Source organism: Abrus precatorius, unplaced genomic scaffold (assembly GCF_003935025.1).
Source record: "Abrus precatorius isolate BTA unplaced genomic scaffold, Abrus_2018 Scaffold9, whole genome shotgun sequence".
NCBI lineage: Eukaryota > Viridiplantae > Streptophyta > Magnoliopsida > Fabales > Fabaceae > Abrus > Abrus precatorius.
The window spans coordinates 33,312,358-33,328,504 of record NW_020874439.1 but is presented as its reverse complement, the minus strand read 5'-3'; the positions used below and the strand labels follow the sequence as shown (position 1 = coordinate 33,328,504).

General features: G+C 32.5%; 2 protein-coding genes across 4 annotated transcripts; one reads left to right on the top strand and one right to left on the bottom strand.

Moving 5' to 3' along the window:
- Positions 1-188: 188 nt before the first annotated feature.
- LOC113850120 (protein HESO1) lies at positions 189-6,232 on the top strand. Of its 3 annotated transcripts, XM_027480494.1 has the most exons (10): positions 243-384; positions 958-1,308; positions 1,733-1,803; positions 2,212-2,376; positions 3,300-3,478; positions 3,556-3,651; positions 4,342-4,411; positions 4,751-4,881; positions 5,233-5,343; positions 5,550-6,201. In XM_027480494.1, exons 3-10 carry the CDS (start codon positions 1,794-1,796, stop codon positions 5,940-5,942), a joined length of 1,155 nt encoding a protein of 384 aa, XP_027336295.1. In that variant the 5' UTR covers positions 243-384; positions 958-1,308; positions 1,733-1,793; the 3' UTR covers positions 5,943-6,201. The 3 variants fall into 3 exon arrangements, with proteins under 3 accessions (XP_027336294.1, XP_027336295.1, XP_027336296.1); XM_027480493.1 differs by lacking the exon at positions 1,733-1,803 and having other exon boundaries at positions 189-384; positions 5,550-6,232; XM_027480495.1 differs by lacking the exons at positions 243-384; positions 1,733-1,803; positions 2,212-2,376 and having other exon boundaries at positions 1,157-1,308.
- A 5,643-nt stretch (positions 6,233-11,875) lies between these two features.
- LOC113849782 (protein phosphatase 2C 37-like) lies at positions 11,876-14,060 on the bottom strand. Its single transcript, XM_027479943.1, has 4 exons — positions 13,375-14,060; positions 12,974-13,288; positions 12,782-12,887; positions 11,876-12,649 (listed from the first exon to the last, which is right to left on the bottom strand). Exons 1-4 carry the CDS (start codon positions 13,783-13,785, stop codon positions 12,297-12,299), a joined length of 1,185 nt encoding a protein of 394 aa, XP_027335744.1. The 5' UTR covers positions 13,786-14,060; the 3' UTR covers positions 11,876-12,296.
- Between the last annotated feature and the right edge of the window lie 2,087 nt (positions 14,061-16,147).

Genomic DNA, 16,147 nt, shown 5'->3' with positions numbered 1-16,147 from the left:
TAAAAATAGTAAAAAAAATTTATTATATTAGAGATAAAAAATTTAATAAATATATTTTAATAAAATTTATTATAATTAATTGTTCTAAGTTCAATTTTTAAGATTAAGTTGACAGCTTTTGATAAAATGTCCCTTGTCTTAAAAAGAGGTTAATTGCTTTTAATTAGAAAAGGAAAAAAAAAAAGTTGATTGCTTGGAAATGTCAAAGTAGAAAACCCCTCTTCCCAAGTATACTCAAATTCAGGCACCCACTGCTGCTTCCCAGTCACCCACTCCCAAGTTGCTTCCTTTCTTGTATATAAACAAAGCCAACTCAGTTTCTGCAATCAATTCTCTCCCCCAGAGCACCTTCAAATCTGAAGGACCCAATGCTTTTTCTTGATTGTGCGTTTTTTTCATTCTCTTTCTTTTCTGCATTCCTCTCTGTTTTTATTTTTATTTTTATTTAAATGGGTATTCAATTAATTGATTGCTTTGTACTCTCGCTGGTTTCTATTGAGTCATGGATTTGAGTTGTTGAATTGGACAATGGAAAATTGTGAATCAATTTTGTGAAATTTCTACTCATGTTTTTTTGCTTGGTTTGAATTTGAGTTAGATGGTGCTTTCTTATGGATAGCTAGTTGTGCTTGTTTCTCATGCTTGAGTTAAGGCACAGAACAAAGCCAAAAGAACCTATGAATTGTTTATCTTTTAAACATCCTACGTCTGGATATCTTCTGGCTTTAGTATCATGATAGAAACTGAAAAGGTTTGATTTTGAAGGAGATTTATGAACTATCCATTAAGAAAATGATTTTGATTTGTCTGTGATAAAATCATTAGCTTCTAGATGCTGAAGGCCTTGTATGTTATCACTTTACTTATACTTGTGGTGGCACTTGTGTTTATATTTAGTTAGCTGAATGGAATGGATCCATATAATGCAGTCTTTAACTTTATGAATGATTATATCAGGTCAGGGATGCTGCTCCAAGACTTTCAATGGATTTGGTGTGTGTTTTCAAAGGCCTATGCTCATAGATTGTGATCCTCATGTCCTCATTTTTTCCATTTAGTGCTGCAAACCATTACAAGAAGATCGGGAGATACGATACTGTTTGCAATTATTAATTGTATGCGAAGTGTTGTTGAATCTGTGGAAGCCTGAGAGTCATTGAGGAACAAAAATGAATACACGTAGTATGTTGGATATTGTTTTAAGTGATATACTTCAGGTGGTCACTCCCTTACAAGAAGATTGGGAGATACGGTTTGCAATTATTAATGATCTGCGAAGTGTTATTGAATCTGTGGAAAGCCTGAGAGGTAACATTTCTACAAGTTTTGCTTCTGCACCTCTTCCCCCCCCCAAAAAAAAAATAGTTGATAAGGTTTCTCCTTTATTCAATTATAATTTCTACTATCTCTAAACATATTTGCTGAAATCATTTTACCCAATGTAGCTTGTTCTAAACCAACTGAAGGCATGATTTCTGTGTATGGTAAATGTTTTTGTTAGCATTAGTTCTTCCAATGCATATAATTGAATATATGAAATTCTTTAACTACTTTACTGTATCTCACTGTTGTGAACCAGCAAAAGGGCAGACCTATGTTGTTGGGATTAGCACATGGAAAGGCCTCCCAAGTTTTTTCAAAGTCTTATTCTTTTTGTGCATATAATTGTCCCAATTCACTAGTTTAATTTTTTTCTTAAATGCCCCTAATAATATATATTTATCCCCTCCAGAAATTATCTCCAACTTTTCCTCTGCTTAGCAAGCCAGAGCCTTGAGTGCTTACATCTTCTTATGGAGAAAGGTTTTTAAATTTAAATTTAATTGATTGAGTCCTTGTTATTGTTTTTGCTTAAAAAATTTCAATTTATTAATGTTAAAAATGAGCAAAAATTTTCTATTTTTTGAGATTACCTAAGTTGAAGATTTGCCTTACCCTTCAAACATATCACCTATCCTTGTTATCACATTTATTTTCACTTTATAGTAATTAAATATTTAATTGTGTTTCAAGATATCTTAAGGTTCTGTCTAAATTGTTTTGTTCTCATCCGAAGAGAAAATAAAAGATGCTAACTGGTGGGGCATTTGAAGTCATATCTCATAAGATGATTCAGGCTCCTGTATCTCATAGAAATAAGTTGATGTATATTTCATCCAGTTATGAAATGTAAGTATTTAAAGTTGTTTTTTTACTCCATTTTTGGATTAGGAGCAACTGTTGAGCCATTTGGGTCATTTGTATCTAATCTCTTCACACGATGGGGTGACTTGGATATTTCAATTGAGTTATCAAATGGTTTGCATATTTCATCTGCTGGGAAAAAGCAAAAACAAACTTTATTGGGGGATATTTTAAAAGCTCTGAAAATGAAAGGTAAATTTCTTATACTTGAAGCTTCTATCACTTGGAAGTTAGTACAAAAACTTTGTATTTGTTAATCATGTAGCATATTCATTTCTCTTCCAGTTTGACAATTTTTTTCTCTTCATCTTCCCACAGATTAAGCAATAGGATGTAAAGCTTGGTTGACTTTTTTTTCCCCCATTGAAGTGAAAGTAAAGAAACAATTTAGTATAACAAATATCTGTGCAAGAATTTGTAGTGTGGGGTTCAATCCACTGTATAGTCATCATATGATTATTAATATCTATAATCTCCTAAATTTATATGTACCAACTCGGTTACCACATATATTATTCAGTTATTTTAGCGAGCATTTTTGGTGATCTTGTATGCGGTACAAATTTTATATTATACAAATATAACTGAAATTGGTAGTATAATGTAGTTACATGACTACTGTTGAAGATTAGATCATGAGGAGATGACTTCTTCAAAATTCTGATTGGATTGATGCCACAGAAATGTCTTCTCTATTGGCTTGCTTTAAACCAGAACAAAAAGTTATGCTGCAGGAAAAGGATAAAAAAGTGTGAATGATCTTATATGGTCAAGTTGCTTTACAGTATCCATTTTTAAATTTAAGATCCAGTCATGCTAGATAGCATGATAATTTCATATATTATTAGACCGTGGGATTACTTATTGAGCCAATCAATCCAATAATTAATTTTATCACTGGACATCAACTTTAGCACTGATTATCAGAGGTTTAATTTATTTGATTAAATTTTTGCTTTAGATTTGAGAGTTCCATTAATAGTGTTTATTAAACTTATCGTAGCTTTCTTTGTACTTGAAAGTTTTAATAACCATCATTAGCAAAAAGAAATTTATGAAATTTACAAGTTTATTTAGTGTGTCCTAATACATTCTGTAATGCCATTAATTTGCAGGTGGAGGGAGCAACTTGCAGTTCATCTCCAATGCACGAGTTCCCATTTTAAAATTTAAAAGCAACCGGCAGGGTATATCTTGTGATATTTCAATCAATAATCTTCCGGGCCAAATGAAATCAAAGATTTTGCTTTGGATCAACAGGATAGATGGCCGCTTTCATGATATGGTTTTACTGGTACATTCTTTAGGCTAAAGAAGGGTTGCTGTGCTAGCAATTGCTTCTGTTTTATTCATTCTTTCTAGTTTGTGTAGGTCAAGGAATGGGCCAAAGCACATAAAATCAATAACTCTAAAGCTGGAACTTTCAACTCCTATTCCCTCAGTTTACTTGTAATCTTTCACTTTCAGGTATTTCTCCTTTTTCATATTTCTTTTATGTGGTGTTATTTTTCTTCTCCTTTTTTTGGCCTTTTGATTTTTATTCTTTGGTGGTGCTTTAACCAATTCTAGCAAAAAATTTATTGATTCTGCTTATAAGTCATCTCATCTATGTTATTTATTTTGGTTTGTTTTTTTGCTGGAATCTCATGTGCATTTTCTTTGTACTTCTTTTTTCTTCTTTCTACATGAACTATAACTTCAACCATTTGGTGGCACCTTCAGTCTCTGTCTTGAAAAAATACTAGGTGCTCTGTTCAGTTTAAAGATTTGTCACCAGGCTAGGGCTTGTTTGGTTTGAGAAAATGTTTTTTCTTTGTTTCCTTCTTTCATAAATAATTGCAAAAAATGTCACCTTATCTTCACTTTATTCTTTATTTCTATAGGAAATGGTACTTTTTTTATTGTACAAATATTTGAAAACAAGAATCAAAGTGAAGTGACCGATTTATAATTATTTTTTCAGAACAAAAAATGTTCTCTCAAACCAAAGAAGTCCTAAAATAGTAGGCACCTCTACTATAATATGTTTTAACAGTTAGTTGTCTTCTCTCCAAAAATAATATTTGGATATTTGTCCTCTCTTAATGGGATAAGACTTGATTGTTACTGTTATTGTATTCCTCCTCTGATGTACACAATATTTCCCTTCATTTTCAGACGTGTGTTCCTGCAATTTTACCACCACTTAAAGATATATACCCTGGCAATATGGTTGATGATCTTAGAGGTACATTTAATCTTTCATTTTACCACCACTTAATTATTTGCCCTTTGACTATCCTTTTCCCTTTGATCTCCCTCGAGGCTTCTCTACTTGCTCTAAATATGGGTCGAGGGAAAAGTCCAAAACTTGTTCAACATGATTGCCAAGCTGCTCCTTTGCTATTTTTTTTTTTTTATTGAATTTAAGTGTTTGGAATGTTTGAATTTGTCTCTCTCTTCAATAGCAATAGCATGTGAATTAGAATTGTCAACCTACATGCACACATTAGAAAAGCCAGATCCACCTTTTGCATTGTCATATTACCTATCTAATAGTTATGTAACCTTGATGTAATTTATGCAGGTGTCAGAGCTGACGCAGAAAATCTTATTGCAGAAACATGTGATGCTAATATAAATCAGTTCATATCAGTCAAGTCAAGGCCAATTAACAGAAAATCTTTGCCTGAACTTTTTGTTGAATTCCTAAGAAAGGTAAATCATTCTTATCATGATTTTATACTCTTAGTTGGAAATAGTAGAAAACATTTTGTATGCTCTCTCCATTGAACATCCGGTATTTTTGTGCGCACTTGATCATAACAATTCATAGCTGATAATTTTATGACTACATGTCTTCTTTTTTTTTCCCCTAGTTTTGGTAATACCTTACCAGTGAGAATGTTGTAGTGATGGAAGTCATGTATTTTTAATGAAAAGGCTAACATCTTATATGAATTTATTTTTGAGGTTCTTTTTGGCAATGAATTTTCTCAATCTATAGCATTGCCCTCCAGGCATTATTTACGTACAATAATGATTACATCATGTTGTATGTTCCTGCAGTTTGCTCAGATGGTTTCATGGGCCTCAGAGCTGGGACTTTCCCCACATACTGGACAATGGGAGCAGATAAAGAACAACATGAGATGGTTACCCAAGACTTATGCAATATTCGTAATACCCTACTCACTTCAACAATACATTCCTCTCTACTTTTGGGTGGCATTATTGTTGTTTTTGGAAGGGCTATTTTTAGTTATTGCCACAACAATGCATTGATTCCTTTTGGGCTTTCCTACCTCTGGACAAATACTAGATTCTTTCATACATATTCTCTTGCTCTGATATTGATATATACATCTTACTTTTGGTTGGTTTAGGTAGAGGATCCTTTTGAGCAGCCACAAAATACTGCCAGATCTGTCAGCACAGGACAAATGAAAAAGATAACTGAGGCATTTTTAAGGACATACAGCTTACTTACCTCAAAAAATCAAAATCAAGTTTCACTTTTGACCAACTTAGCTTCACCACAAGTATCAAGATTTAACACAAAACCTGTTGTTATCCGAAATTACAGTGGCAGTTACTTTCCCCCAACCCAGCCACAAGTGCAGAGAGTTATTCGCCCACGATTACAGTCACGTCATTTTCAAAATGCCAATAATCAAGAAACAAGCTCCAACAGTTCATCTTCAAAAGGACATGTACAGGTGCATAAAGGCCATCAGATGTGGAGGCCAAAGATTCAAAAGCAAACTCTATTACCCTAAAAACATCATCATGGTTTTAGTTGTCAACAGGTTTTAAGTTTTAACTGTTGCCTTCGCCCTTTTAGTTTGCTTGTTAACACAAGTGATTGGAAGAATGGGATTTTGATTTTTTTGTGCCTCCGGGGATCAAAAAGTGATTAACCCGTATGGACATTACATTGAAATGTAACAACTCTTCTGTACTTACGGTAATATTTGGAGCATGCAAGAGTTTGCAGTGTGAAACTTTGCATATGAAATAAATTATTGATTTGCTTGTTTATCAAGTCTTATTATAGTAGCATTAGTAACCAACAAATATTAACAAGAAAAATAAAGAGGATGAGAACTCTCTTTTGAATGCATCTTTTGTTATTAGGTGAATTTATGGGCTCAAACACTAAACAATTTGAGTCCACTGAGACTAACGTGAAATTAATTTAATAATAGTGTTATAAGGGTATCAAGAAGTGTGAAAATTTCATCCCATCCCCATCCTTACAGGGATTATCCCATGGAGTTTCCCATCTACTGGTGAAAATTGTGATCCCTATCAAGAAGTATTTTTATCTTTGTTCTAAAAGCTTCAAATTATTAGATGCTAATTTTGTATTGGATTGGTGATCATTCTGCCCACTAGATACGTGAATATTAAAGGGGCTATTATATTTGTTTATATTTTGCCAGCACTAAAGGTTAGTATCATAAACTTTCACGCGAAAAGAGTACGAAAGAACGTGTTTGTATTATATTGGATGAAAATATTAAATTTAAAAAATATAAGGGATGAGATGGGAATCACAGCTCTGCATCCGTATAAAGTTTAGTCCTTACCACAAAGCAATTTCCATTTTTTTTTAAAACAAGAAATTACAATTTTATTTTTTGTCTATAAGAAATTATTTTTCTTTTCGGTCAACGATGTTATAGAGAACATAGTTAAGCATGTGCCCATAAAATTTTCATGAATAAATTAAATGTATAAACATATAATTAAAAAAAAAATTGATACTTCATTACTTCACTTTATTTTAATACATGATATGTTAATTAAAATATAAGGTAACTTATATATTATTAGATTAGATTACTTATCTATAATTGTCTAAATTATCTAAAATTTTGTGTACATAATCATTAGAAAAATACCATGTTATATATGATTTGAATCAATAAAGTTTAACATTTGTAATACATCCATATATATATATATATATATATATATATATATATATATATATGAGTTTGCCAAATTTGATACCATTTGTTTATTAATTAATGAATAGATTTGACAGTGAAACGATTAATCAGTAGGGGATCAGGTATACATAGGATTTGCCTCCACTTTGTCTTTGACTTGCATCCTGCCAGAATCTGATACTCCCAACTAAATATGGGTCATCAAATGTTTTTTGTTTATTAATTATCTAATGATGTATGGATTGTTTTTCAGGTTTCGATCGTTAATCTCAAGAAGCCTATTGCGTGTGACATTATTATTCGTTGTGGATATTATTCAGAAAATCTTAAAAGTGGAGTATTCAGGGTCAACCTTAGCATATAATATGAGCCCCCAACAAATTTTTAGATTAGTGGTTGAATTTGTAACAGCATGCTTCGGGGAATAATAAAAACTTATCCACTGGTTTTGCCTTCCCTAATTTATTTCTTTTGAATCTTTTCAATGTTTAAAATCGTGTACATTTTTCTTCTAATAACAACATGTGGACACTGGCAATTTTTTATTAAAATATTTTGTTTGTTTTACAGTATCAGATTCTTGTCAATTTCCCCACACTTACATATTTTGTTAATGTTTGCCTCTTTTTTTCCCTCTCCATTGATTCGTTGATTGGGACGTATCGCAGTAGTAAACTGCTGAAGAAAACTATAAAGCATTGTAATTGATTATGCACCAAAGTTCGGATAGGATAACATTATTTGTAGCTTACGTCTTATCCGATTTTGATTTCCACAATTTTGCAATCACATATGCATAATGGCTCCATTTTAGTTGGAGTGGCAATGGCATCACTTGCTGAAAATTTTCAATAAATAATACAGATTAATTTACAGAACTGCCGTAAAATATTTATATCATTTTATAGACCGAGTAAATGTGTTTTTTAATTCGATCTGATCAAGATTAATGTAAGTTAATCCCTTAAAATCTCATAAAAATTTGAACTTTATATACTTTAAGCAGTATTTTTATAGGCTGGAATTGAATTCAACTATTTTTATCTGTTTCAATAAAGTCTACTGCCCATGATCAATTGACCCAAATGGGTCGAGTAAATCATTTTATGTCTTTTCTGTAGTATTCTCTGTATTATCCTTTCTAATGGAAAATGGAGTAAATCAAAAGCTGAATTGGCTAATGGCTGAACTATTGAACTGTGAATTCGTGGATTGGATTGACTAACACTGATAAACGATTTAAAAATATCTCTCAGCTAGAACATTTTGGGTGGCAACCTACTAAGAACGAGTTTGTTTAGTTCTTTGCCAGCCTCTTATAGTGCTTCAAACGTTTATATCCCTCATATCTACATTATTTCCAAGTAGTAGTTGCAGCATCATAAGCACCATATAACAATTTGTCAAAATGTTGATTATTGCAAGGCATCACGTAAGCCATTGAGCTTTGACCATATCACGAAAGTTTCATAACACCAAAGCTAATTTCCAAATTAGGTAAGCTAATCATTTTTAAAAAGTGTTAATGATTATTTATTAGTTTAAGGACAAATTCAATGTTTTCCCTGGAAATAATTAGTGTAGAAAGAAGAAATTTGATTCCTAGATGTAAATAGTCATGGCCCAACCAAAAGGGTTAGCGCAAGCAATCAGCATCAAATCCAAGCAAATCTTGTCCAGCTAAGAGATGGTGACACAAAAAAAAAAGGATCAAATGCTACGTGTTAATATTTGATTAAATATGTAAGTGAGCCCCACATGTCTAGTTTATTTTTGGAATTTGCTTGAAAAATGGTGCAATATAGCAACAACCAAAACCCAAATATCTTTTCCCTTTCTTTCTCTTTAAGAATTGTGTTACCTTTTAATAGAAAAGTATCAATAAATATAAGATAATATTAAAATGTTTGAATATAAAATAGTAAAAATGCAATATCACTCTCAAGAGTGACAACCAATATTAATTTGGTTCTTAAAAGTTTATGTTTACATAATTTAATCTTCAAATTTGTCAACTTGATGACAATTTAGTTGCTGATTTCATCTTGTATCTATCAATTTCATGTAATTTAGAATCCCAAATATGTTCATTTGACGATTTTTTTCTAAATTTAGTTAATTATGTTAGAGAGACTAATTTATTATGGAGTTTATAAATTCAAGGATTAATTTATGTATACAACTTTTTTCAAAAAAACTAAAGCAAAACATGTTAGTCACCTTAGAAGGTGAAATTGAATGATTACTTGGTATAAAATTGAATGATAAATAAAATAGAACTAAATGTAAAATAATATTGTTAACTTTTTAATTATTTCAAGTCTTGATTTATTGATGTGTTTCTTCTATTGCATAATTCATATTTCATATGAGGAAAAAGAAATACAGGAATATAAATACATAGAGGAAGAACATTTATCCATCAATTGGGTCCCAAATAAAGGGCACTGTCATCAAATTACAGCTATTGTCGATTTTGATATGTGACACCTGTGGTCTGGAACTTATTGCTACCCATCACGGTTTCCCATTATATAGTACTGTTTTTCTATAATGGAAATTATAGCATTTCCTTTTATTACAATAGTAATGATAACATCTGATAGTATATATTAATTAATTTTTTCTTTTATCTGTCTATATATAGAATTTTTATTTTAAAATAACATTAAGAATTGTTTTAAATTATTTTTTTATCTTTATTTAATTCTTAAATATTTTACACATTTATTATAAGTAAGAAAAAATTAATCATAAACATATTTAGAAGTTATAAGTAACGTTATATAGAGAATGACATTAATTGTACTTCTTAATTGATATGTTGTTTTTTAAAATAAAAAAAAGGCAAAGTTAACAAAAAAAAAGAAACTGATATTTAATAATGAAAAATCACGTTTCCACACCCACAAAAAACTGTATAGATGTGCCAGAGAAGCATGGGATAAAAAAAAATAACAAATAGTGTAATAAAGAAAGAAAAAAAAATGAAACAAGTTAAAAGGAAATATAAAGAAGTGACTGTTGTTTGATGAATAATAATTAATAATTTAAGTTAGGACAATGGTGCTTTGTTTACTTTATTTTTATTTACTAATAATCATAAAAAAAAAATATTTTTAATTTTTTAATTTTAATTTTTATAAATAAATCAGTAAAAATATTGATTTTAGGAACATAAAAAATTAATTAATAAAGTATATCAAATAAACTAATTAAAATTCTTTTAAATTTCATCTTAGTAAGTAAAATTAAAATTAGTGATTGAGTAACTTTTGTAATGGATGTATTTAAAGAAATTAGTAGATAAATTAATTGAAATTTGATATAATATATGAAATTCAAATTTAGTTCTGTTTAAACAAAAATTAGACAGTCTAGTTAAGTAAAATTTTGCATTCTCACTTAAATAAAAAAATTTTACTTAAGCAAAAGTGTAAAATACATTAACTGCACGATCTAATTACGAGGCTGAATTTGCATCCTAATATACGGTGAAAACTTGATAAAGTAATGGAATAAATTAAAAGTGTTACATAAAAATAATTGTTGAATTAATTAATAATTATAAATGACATAAAAATATATATTTAATTATTTTATCATAATTAAAACTTTGATAATTATATATATACATATATATATATATATAAGCAATCACTATTTTTTATATATTAATCATTTTTAATAATTTATCATCTTAAAACTAGGATAACAAAAAAATTTATCCTATTTTCATTTAAATATGTTTATGAACTGAAATTAAATGATATATATGATTTATATTATAATTTTGATTATTTTATATTATTAAAGAATGGTATTTAATGAGAGTGAAAGAAAATTATAATGAGAAATATAATACAATAGTAAAGATAAAAATGAGGGAAAAAAGTAAAAGTTTTAAGCTCACACACTACATAAAATAGTTTTAAAAATTATATATATATATAACTATTTGAGCTTGAAGGAGAGGGGGGGGGGGGGGGGGGATTTATAAAGGACAGTCCCATCCCATTATCCTTAATGTCACATTTGAAAAATATTGATTCCCATATAAAAATATTTTACATGTATGTTACAAAATATCTTAATTTATGGAATCAAACGAATGAAAACAGTGTTATAACATTCCCTAAAATTAAGATAAGGATCGGAGCTTGAAAGAAATAAAGTTACCAAAGGTGTATATATTAGTGCATTTGTATATGTGACTTTTTTTTTTATTTTGATTAAAGTATGCTCGTTGATGTTGCTATGAGAGTAATCATTGTTGTCACTGGTTCTACAAGGTTCAAATTTTAATCATATTTCTGAGATGCAATTGCCTTTGTACCTTGTTCAATTTCCTTCTTAACATTATAACTCGATGAAATCTAAAAAATCACACTTACCCACACACACAATTCCTTTCCTTTCATTAGAAGAAATAAAAAATCACACATTGTATGTTTAAATAAAAGAAAATAAATGTATTTCTGTAGACACAGTGAAAAATTGAAAATCATGTTCATTAAATATTTTTAAATGGCAAAACATATATGAAATCTTTACTATTTATGTTACTAATATTTTAGATCTATCAAATGATAGATTATGATAGAATTTTATATCAATTGAGATCAATTGAAAAAAATAAATGGACAGATGTTTTAGTAAATTGCAAACTATCTTTTTTATCAAACAATTATACCAACTTATTTATAAAAAAAAAAAAAAAAACTACACTGTTAAAATATATTATAACCTTATGTGACTGACAGACATATTGAATGAACTAGTAAATCATTACACACCAAAGGCAAAGAGCATAAGAATTTAGGCCATTGTATTGGAGGACTAGTGTAATCTTACTAGGGATGGATGATTAAAAAAGAATTATGAAACCAAAGCAAAATCCAATTTATAGATTTGATTATGGACAAAAGAAAAGGAGTGTCAACCGGATGATTGATTCCTTTGTTGACACAAATTTTCCCTAGAGTAAAATTTTCCTATAATTTCTTCATTTCTCAAAGTTACAACTCATTTTTTTCACCTAAAATATCCCATTACATTACAATTACTAATCCCCATTCATCAAGTAAAAGCCACGCCCCTCCCCTCCATTCATTCTCCACCTCCTTAAAAACGGATTAGGGTTAAAGGGCATTCTTTAATATCATTCCGTTAAATTCAATTAACGTCTTTGGAATTTGACGATTGTCGTTGATCCCTCCTCAAATCAACCACCACCACGCTCACATTATCCGAACTATGCCTCGCTAAGGCCAACTTCGTCAACAGAATCGACGCATCCGAGCAAGCCCGGTCCGAACCGTCTGCTGCCACATCACTACCAGGAGACCCAGGTGGCGACGGTGGCTTCTGCGCCTTCAGGCACATCCTCACCACCCCACACGCGGTGTCGTTTGACACAACATCCCACAACCCATCACTCGCCAGTATCAAACACTCATCCTCGTCCGTTCGTTCCTTTACCGTGACCTCCGGTTCCGAAATCACGTATGGCTTCAGATAATTGTCACCTGAATACATGGAGACAACACACACGAACTTTTAAAATTACATAACAGATAAAACAAACTGGCTTTAGCTAAAATGCCGTATGTGACTAAATAGCTCAACCCTTTATTGTGCACACTCATTCACTCACTCACCTATGGCTCGTGACATAGCCAACACTCCAAGCACTCTGGGCCCATCCCAATAAATCACGCGCCCTCCCGCAGCTTGAACCCGAAGCAATTCGTCGGGTCGGTCGGGCTGCAAAAAAAGGATCCAAAAACGGTTACAAAAACTTGTTTGTTTCTTGGGAAAGGAAACGAGAGAAAAGAGAGACAGAGACTCACCTTGTGATCGGAGGAGAGCGGGATGGCAACGCCGTTGCGGCAGAGAACTGCGCGTGAATCGCCGCAATTGGAGACAACAAGCTTGTCCGGCGTGACGATAGCAACAACGGCGGTGGATCCGACAGCGTCGCAGTGAGGAGTTTGAAGCTCGCACCTGCAAGTGAAGGTCTGGTTGGTCTGACTCCAACTCTGAACCTCGTCGTCCATGCGAGCGAAACTGTGTTCCAAGGTGGATTTCCAGTCTAAATTCTCTGGGGCCGTGTTAATCTGCTCATTCACAATCTCGTGTAGGCGCTCCTTACACATGGTCGCAACCTGTAGAAACCAAACGAACACCAACACTAAGAATCACAAGCAGAACTAGAACAACCAGATCCATTACTACTAAGCAGAATACGAACGTGAGAGCAACCGTGACCGTCGAAAACACCGAAGTAGTGAATGCCTTCACGCGAGAAGGAAGGACGCACCGAAAAGGAATCTTCCATGTCCCTTCTTCTCCCACAGACAGACGTCACGCCAAACTTGGGACACTCTTCAAGTTCCATTACACTTTTCCTGTCGTTTACCTTGGATTTTTTGCAATTCTCAACCTTGGATTTTTCGCAATTCTCAACAGCATTTTGGCAATCCCTGGGAGAGAGATCCAACTTAGGACGTTTCCGAGAACCCTCGGGCGGCGGCACTGCCATATCAGCTATGTATTTTAACGGTAAAAGGTCCAAACTCCGGCGCCGGGAAGGGCGTGAACTTGGCTCAATTGGAGCGGGAGTGTCACCTTCTCCAACAACACCACAGCAAATCCCAGCCATTGAATTAAGTTTGAAAAGGAAAGCTTAAACAATTAACACAATAGTGGCAGTAGTGCCTGATAACGAACCCTTATTAGGGGCAGAGAAGAACAAGACGAAGAAGAGGAGGGAAGAGGGAAGAGGACCCATCGAAATGGGGTTGGGGGAAAAGCTTTTCTAGGCTTAACGATGGGGGCCACACTTCGATCTCGGGCAGCCTGCCCGTCACCGTTAGGGGCACCGTATGGCATCTCCACCCTTCATCTCATGGTTCCCTGCTTTGCCTGTGGAACACGTGGTGCTTGGCTTTTTCCAAAGGACTAGGTGGCACCAATCATTTCCATCCACGCTATGTCCAAACCCTCTTCCTTTTCAGACACGCATGTCCCGCCTCCTCTCTCTCTTTCCTTCCATTTCATTCCTCATTTTGTTTCCGTTTCACCCGCAAATTATTATTATCTTTCTGCAATATTATTGCATAATCTCAATCCTCTATTATTATATTCAATACAAAAAATATTTTTATATATTATTAATTATTTTCAATTTATTAGGCTAGAATATATCTCATTTAATTCCTTTCATTTTATTAGTCAAGTATTTCTCTTTTTTTCTTCGCTTTTTCCTTTATTTTTTTTCTTTCCTATTCCACTTTTCGGTCTCCTAAGACACTCGGCCGGAGGATGTCACCACGTGGCTTCATCGTAGAATATGAGATTCCTGTTTGATTCTGCCTTTCACGCCCGCGTCCCTCCACGTACCCAACACGCGCCAACAGGGTGTGCTTTTGGTTTATTACTTTGTCTTTACTGCACTCGTTTTATTTTATTTAAGTTCATTTGATTTATGTTCTTCTGAACTTGCACACTCATTATCTTTCATCAAGTATTTTATATGAATCATTGATATATTTTTTTTATTTCTTACAAGTTTACTTTTTAATACATTTTTAGTATATATTATCTGTAATTATTATCCAATTTACGTTGATTCTTTAATGATTAAACTTTCCTGCATAAAATACTTGTATAAATATTAAATTTAAATAAATATATTTTAAAATTTTACAAGCATCAACGTTTTAAAAATTAATATTACATTAAACATATAAATAGCGCTGCATTTTTATTTTATTTTATTTCAGTTGAGCTGATATTCCCTGAAATTGGAAAGGTAGTCGAAATTTAAATGAAAGAGAGAGGTGCGTGTACATTAGAAAAACCTTCAGGAAAGCGTCACACAAATGAGGTGGCATGTGTAGAAGGAAAGGAGAAAATGTTTTGTCACTGCAATGGAAAAGAAAAATTGTTTCACATAATCCAATACTTGTGAAATGATAAATAATATAGCTGCAATAAGTCTAAAAAGGCTTAAATAAAATAATTCCTAAGAATGAAAATCTTTAGAATAAGTAGATGAAAGGAGGATACAAAAGATAATGAATTATTATTAGCAGTAATGGGAAGGTAGAAAAAACAGGGAGCGTGGAAGGAACGGAGGAGGGAGGTGGGGGAGAGTGTTGAGTGGGGAGAAGGTTCGCTTTATCGTGGCAATTCCAGTTGTCCAATGAAAGCGATCTACGTAACAAGGGATATTTCGACACGTGTGGGACCGCATGTCAAAGGCGATTGACGCTTGCAGAATATCTCAGGTTCTCATAATGGAATATGGGACGCGTGGCAATATCTTACGTGGATCCGAAACTGCGATCAAACCCACCCCAAGTTTCCAATACCACTCACTCACTCACTCTCCTTTTTCAATTCAAAAAAACGCAGCAGCCTCACCCAAAACCACCTACCTAGTCCTCTCCTCAATGCGTTTCACACATGACACTTGTCACCCTCCCATCCTGTAGGTTTTTATTTCCTTTACCTTTATTTTAATCTAATTTAAATTATCAACTTTATATACTAAATATTAAAAAGTTACATATATTTATATTTCATTCTCATCTCTGTATCAAACACCTGTCTTCACAAGAAAAACTATTATCCAATGTGTATCATTTCATTTCACATATCTTTTTGGCTACTCTCTTCCTTTGTTTAGCTGCAATGATCAAACCCCGGATTTTCTTTTTATGCATTAATCAGTAGTATTATTATTAGTGTGCTTTTTAGTTTTTATTTTATTGTTGCTTTCCTCATCCTGAACTAGAACTTCATAGCGTATCACGTAATAAGTCATTTGAGTATCAAACAGAGACACGCATGAGGATCACAGGAGAATATCATTAACAACGTGCGGAACAACATATGTTGAAGATGCAATATAAGCGTACTAGCATGCAAGTGTTGTTGTAGGGGAAATTGCAAAACAGATACTACAATCAGTTATGAAAGATGGATCACTGCGTAAAAGAGTTGAACTCATTGTAAAT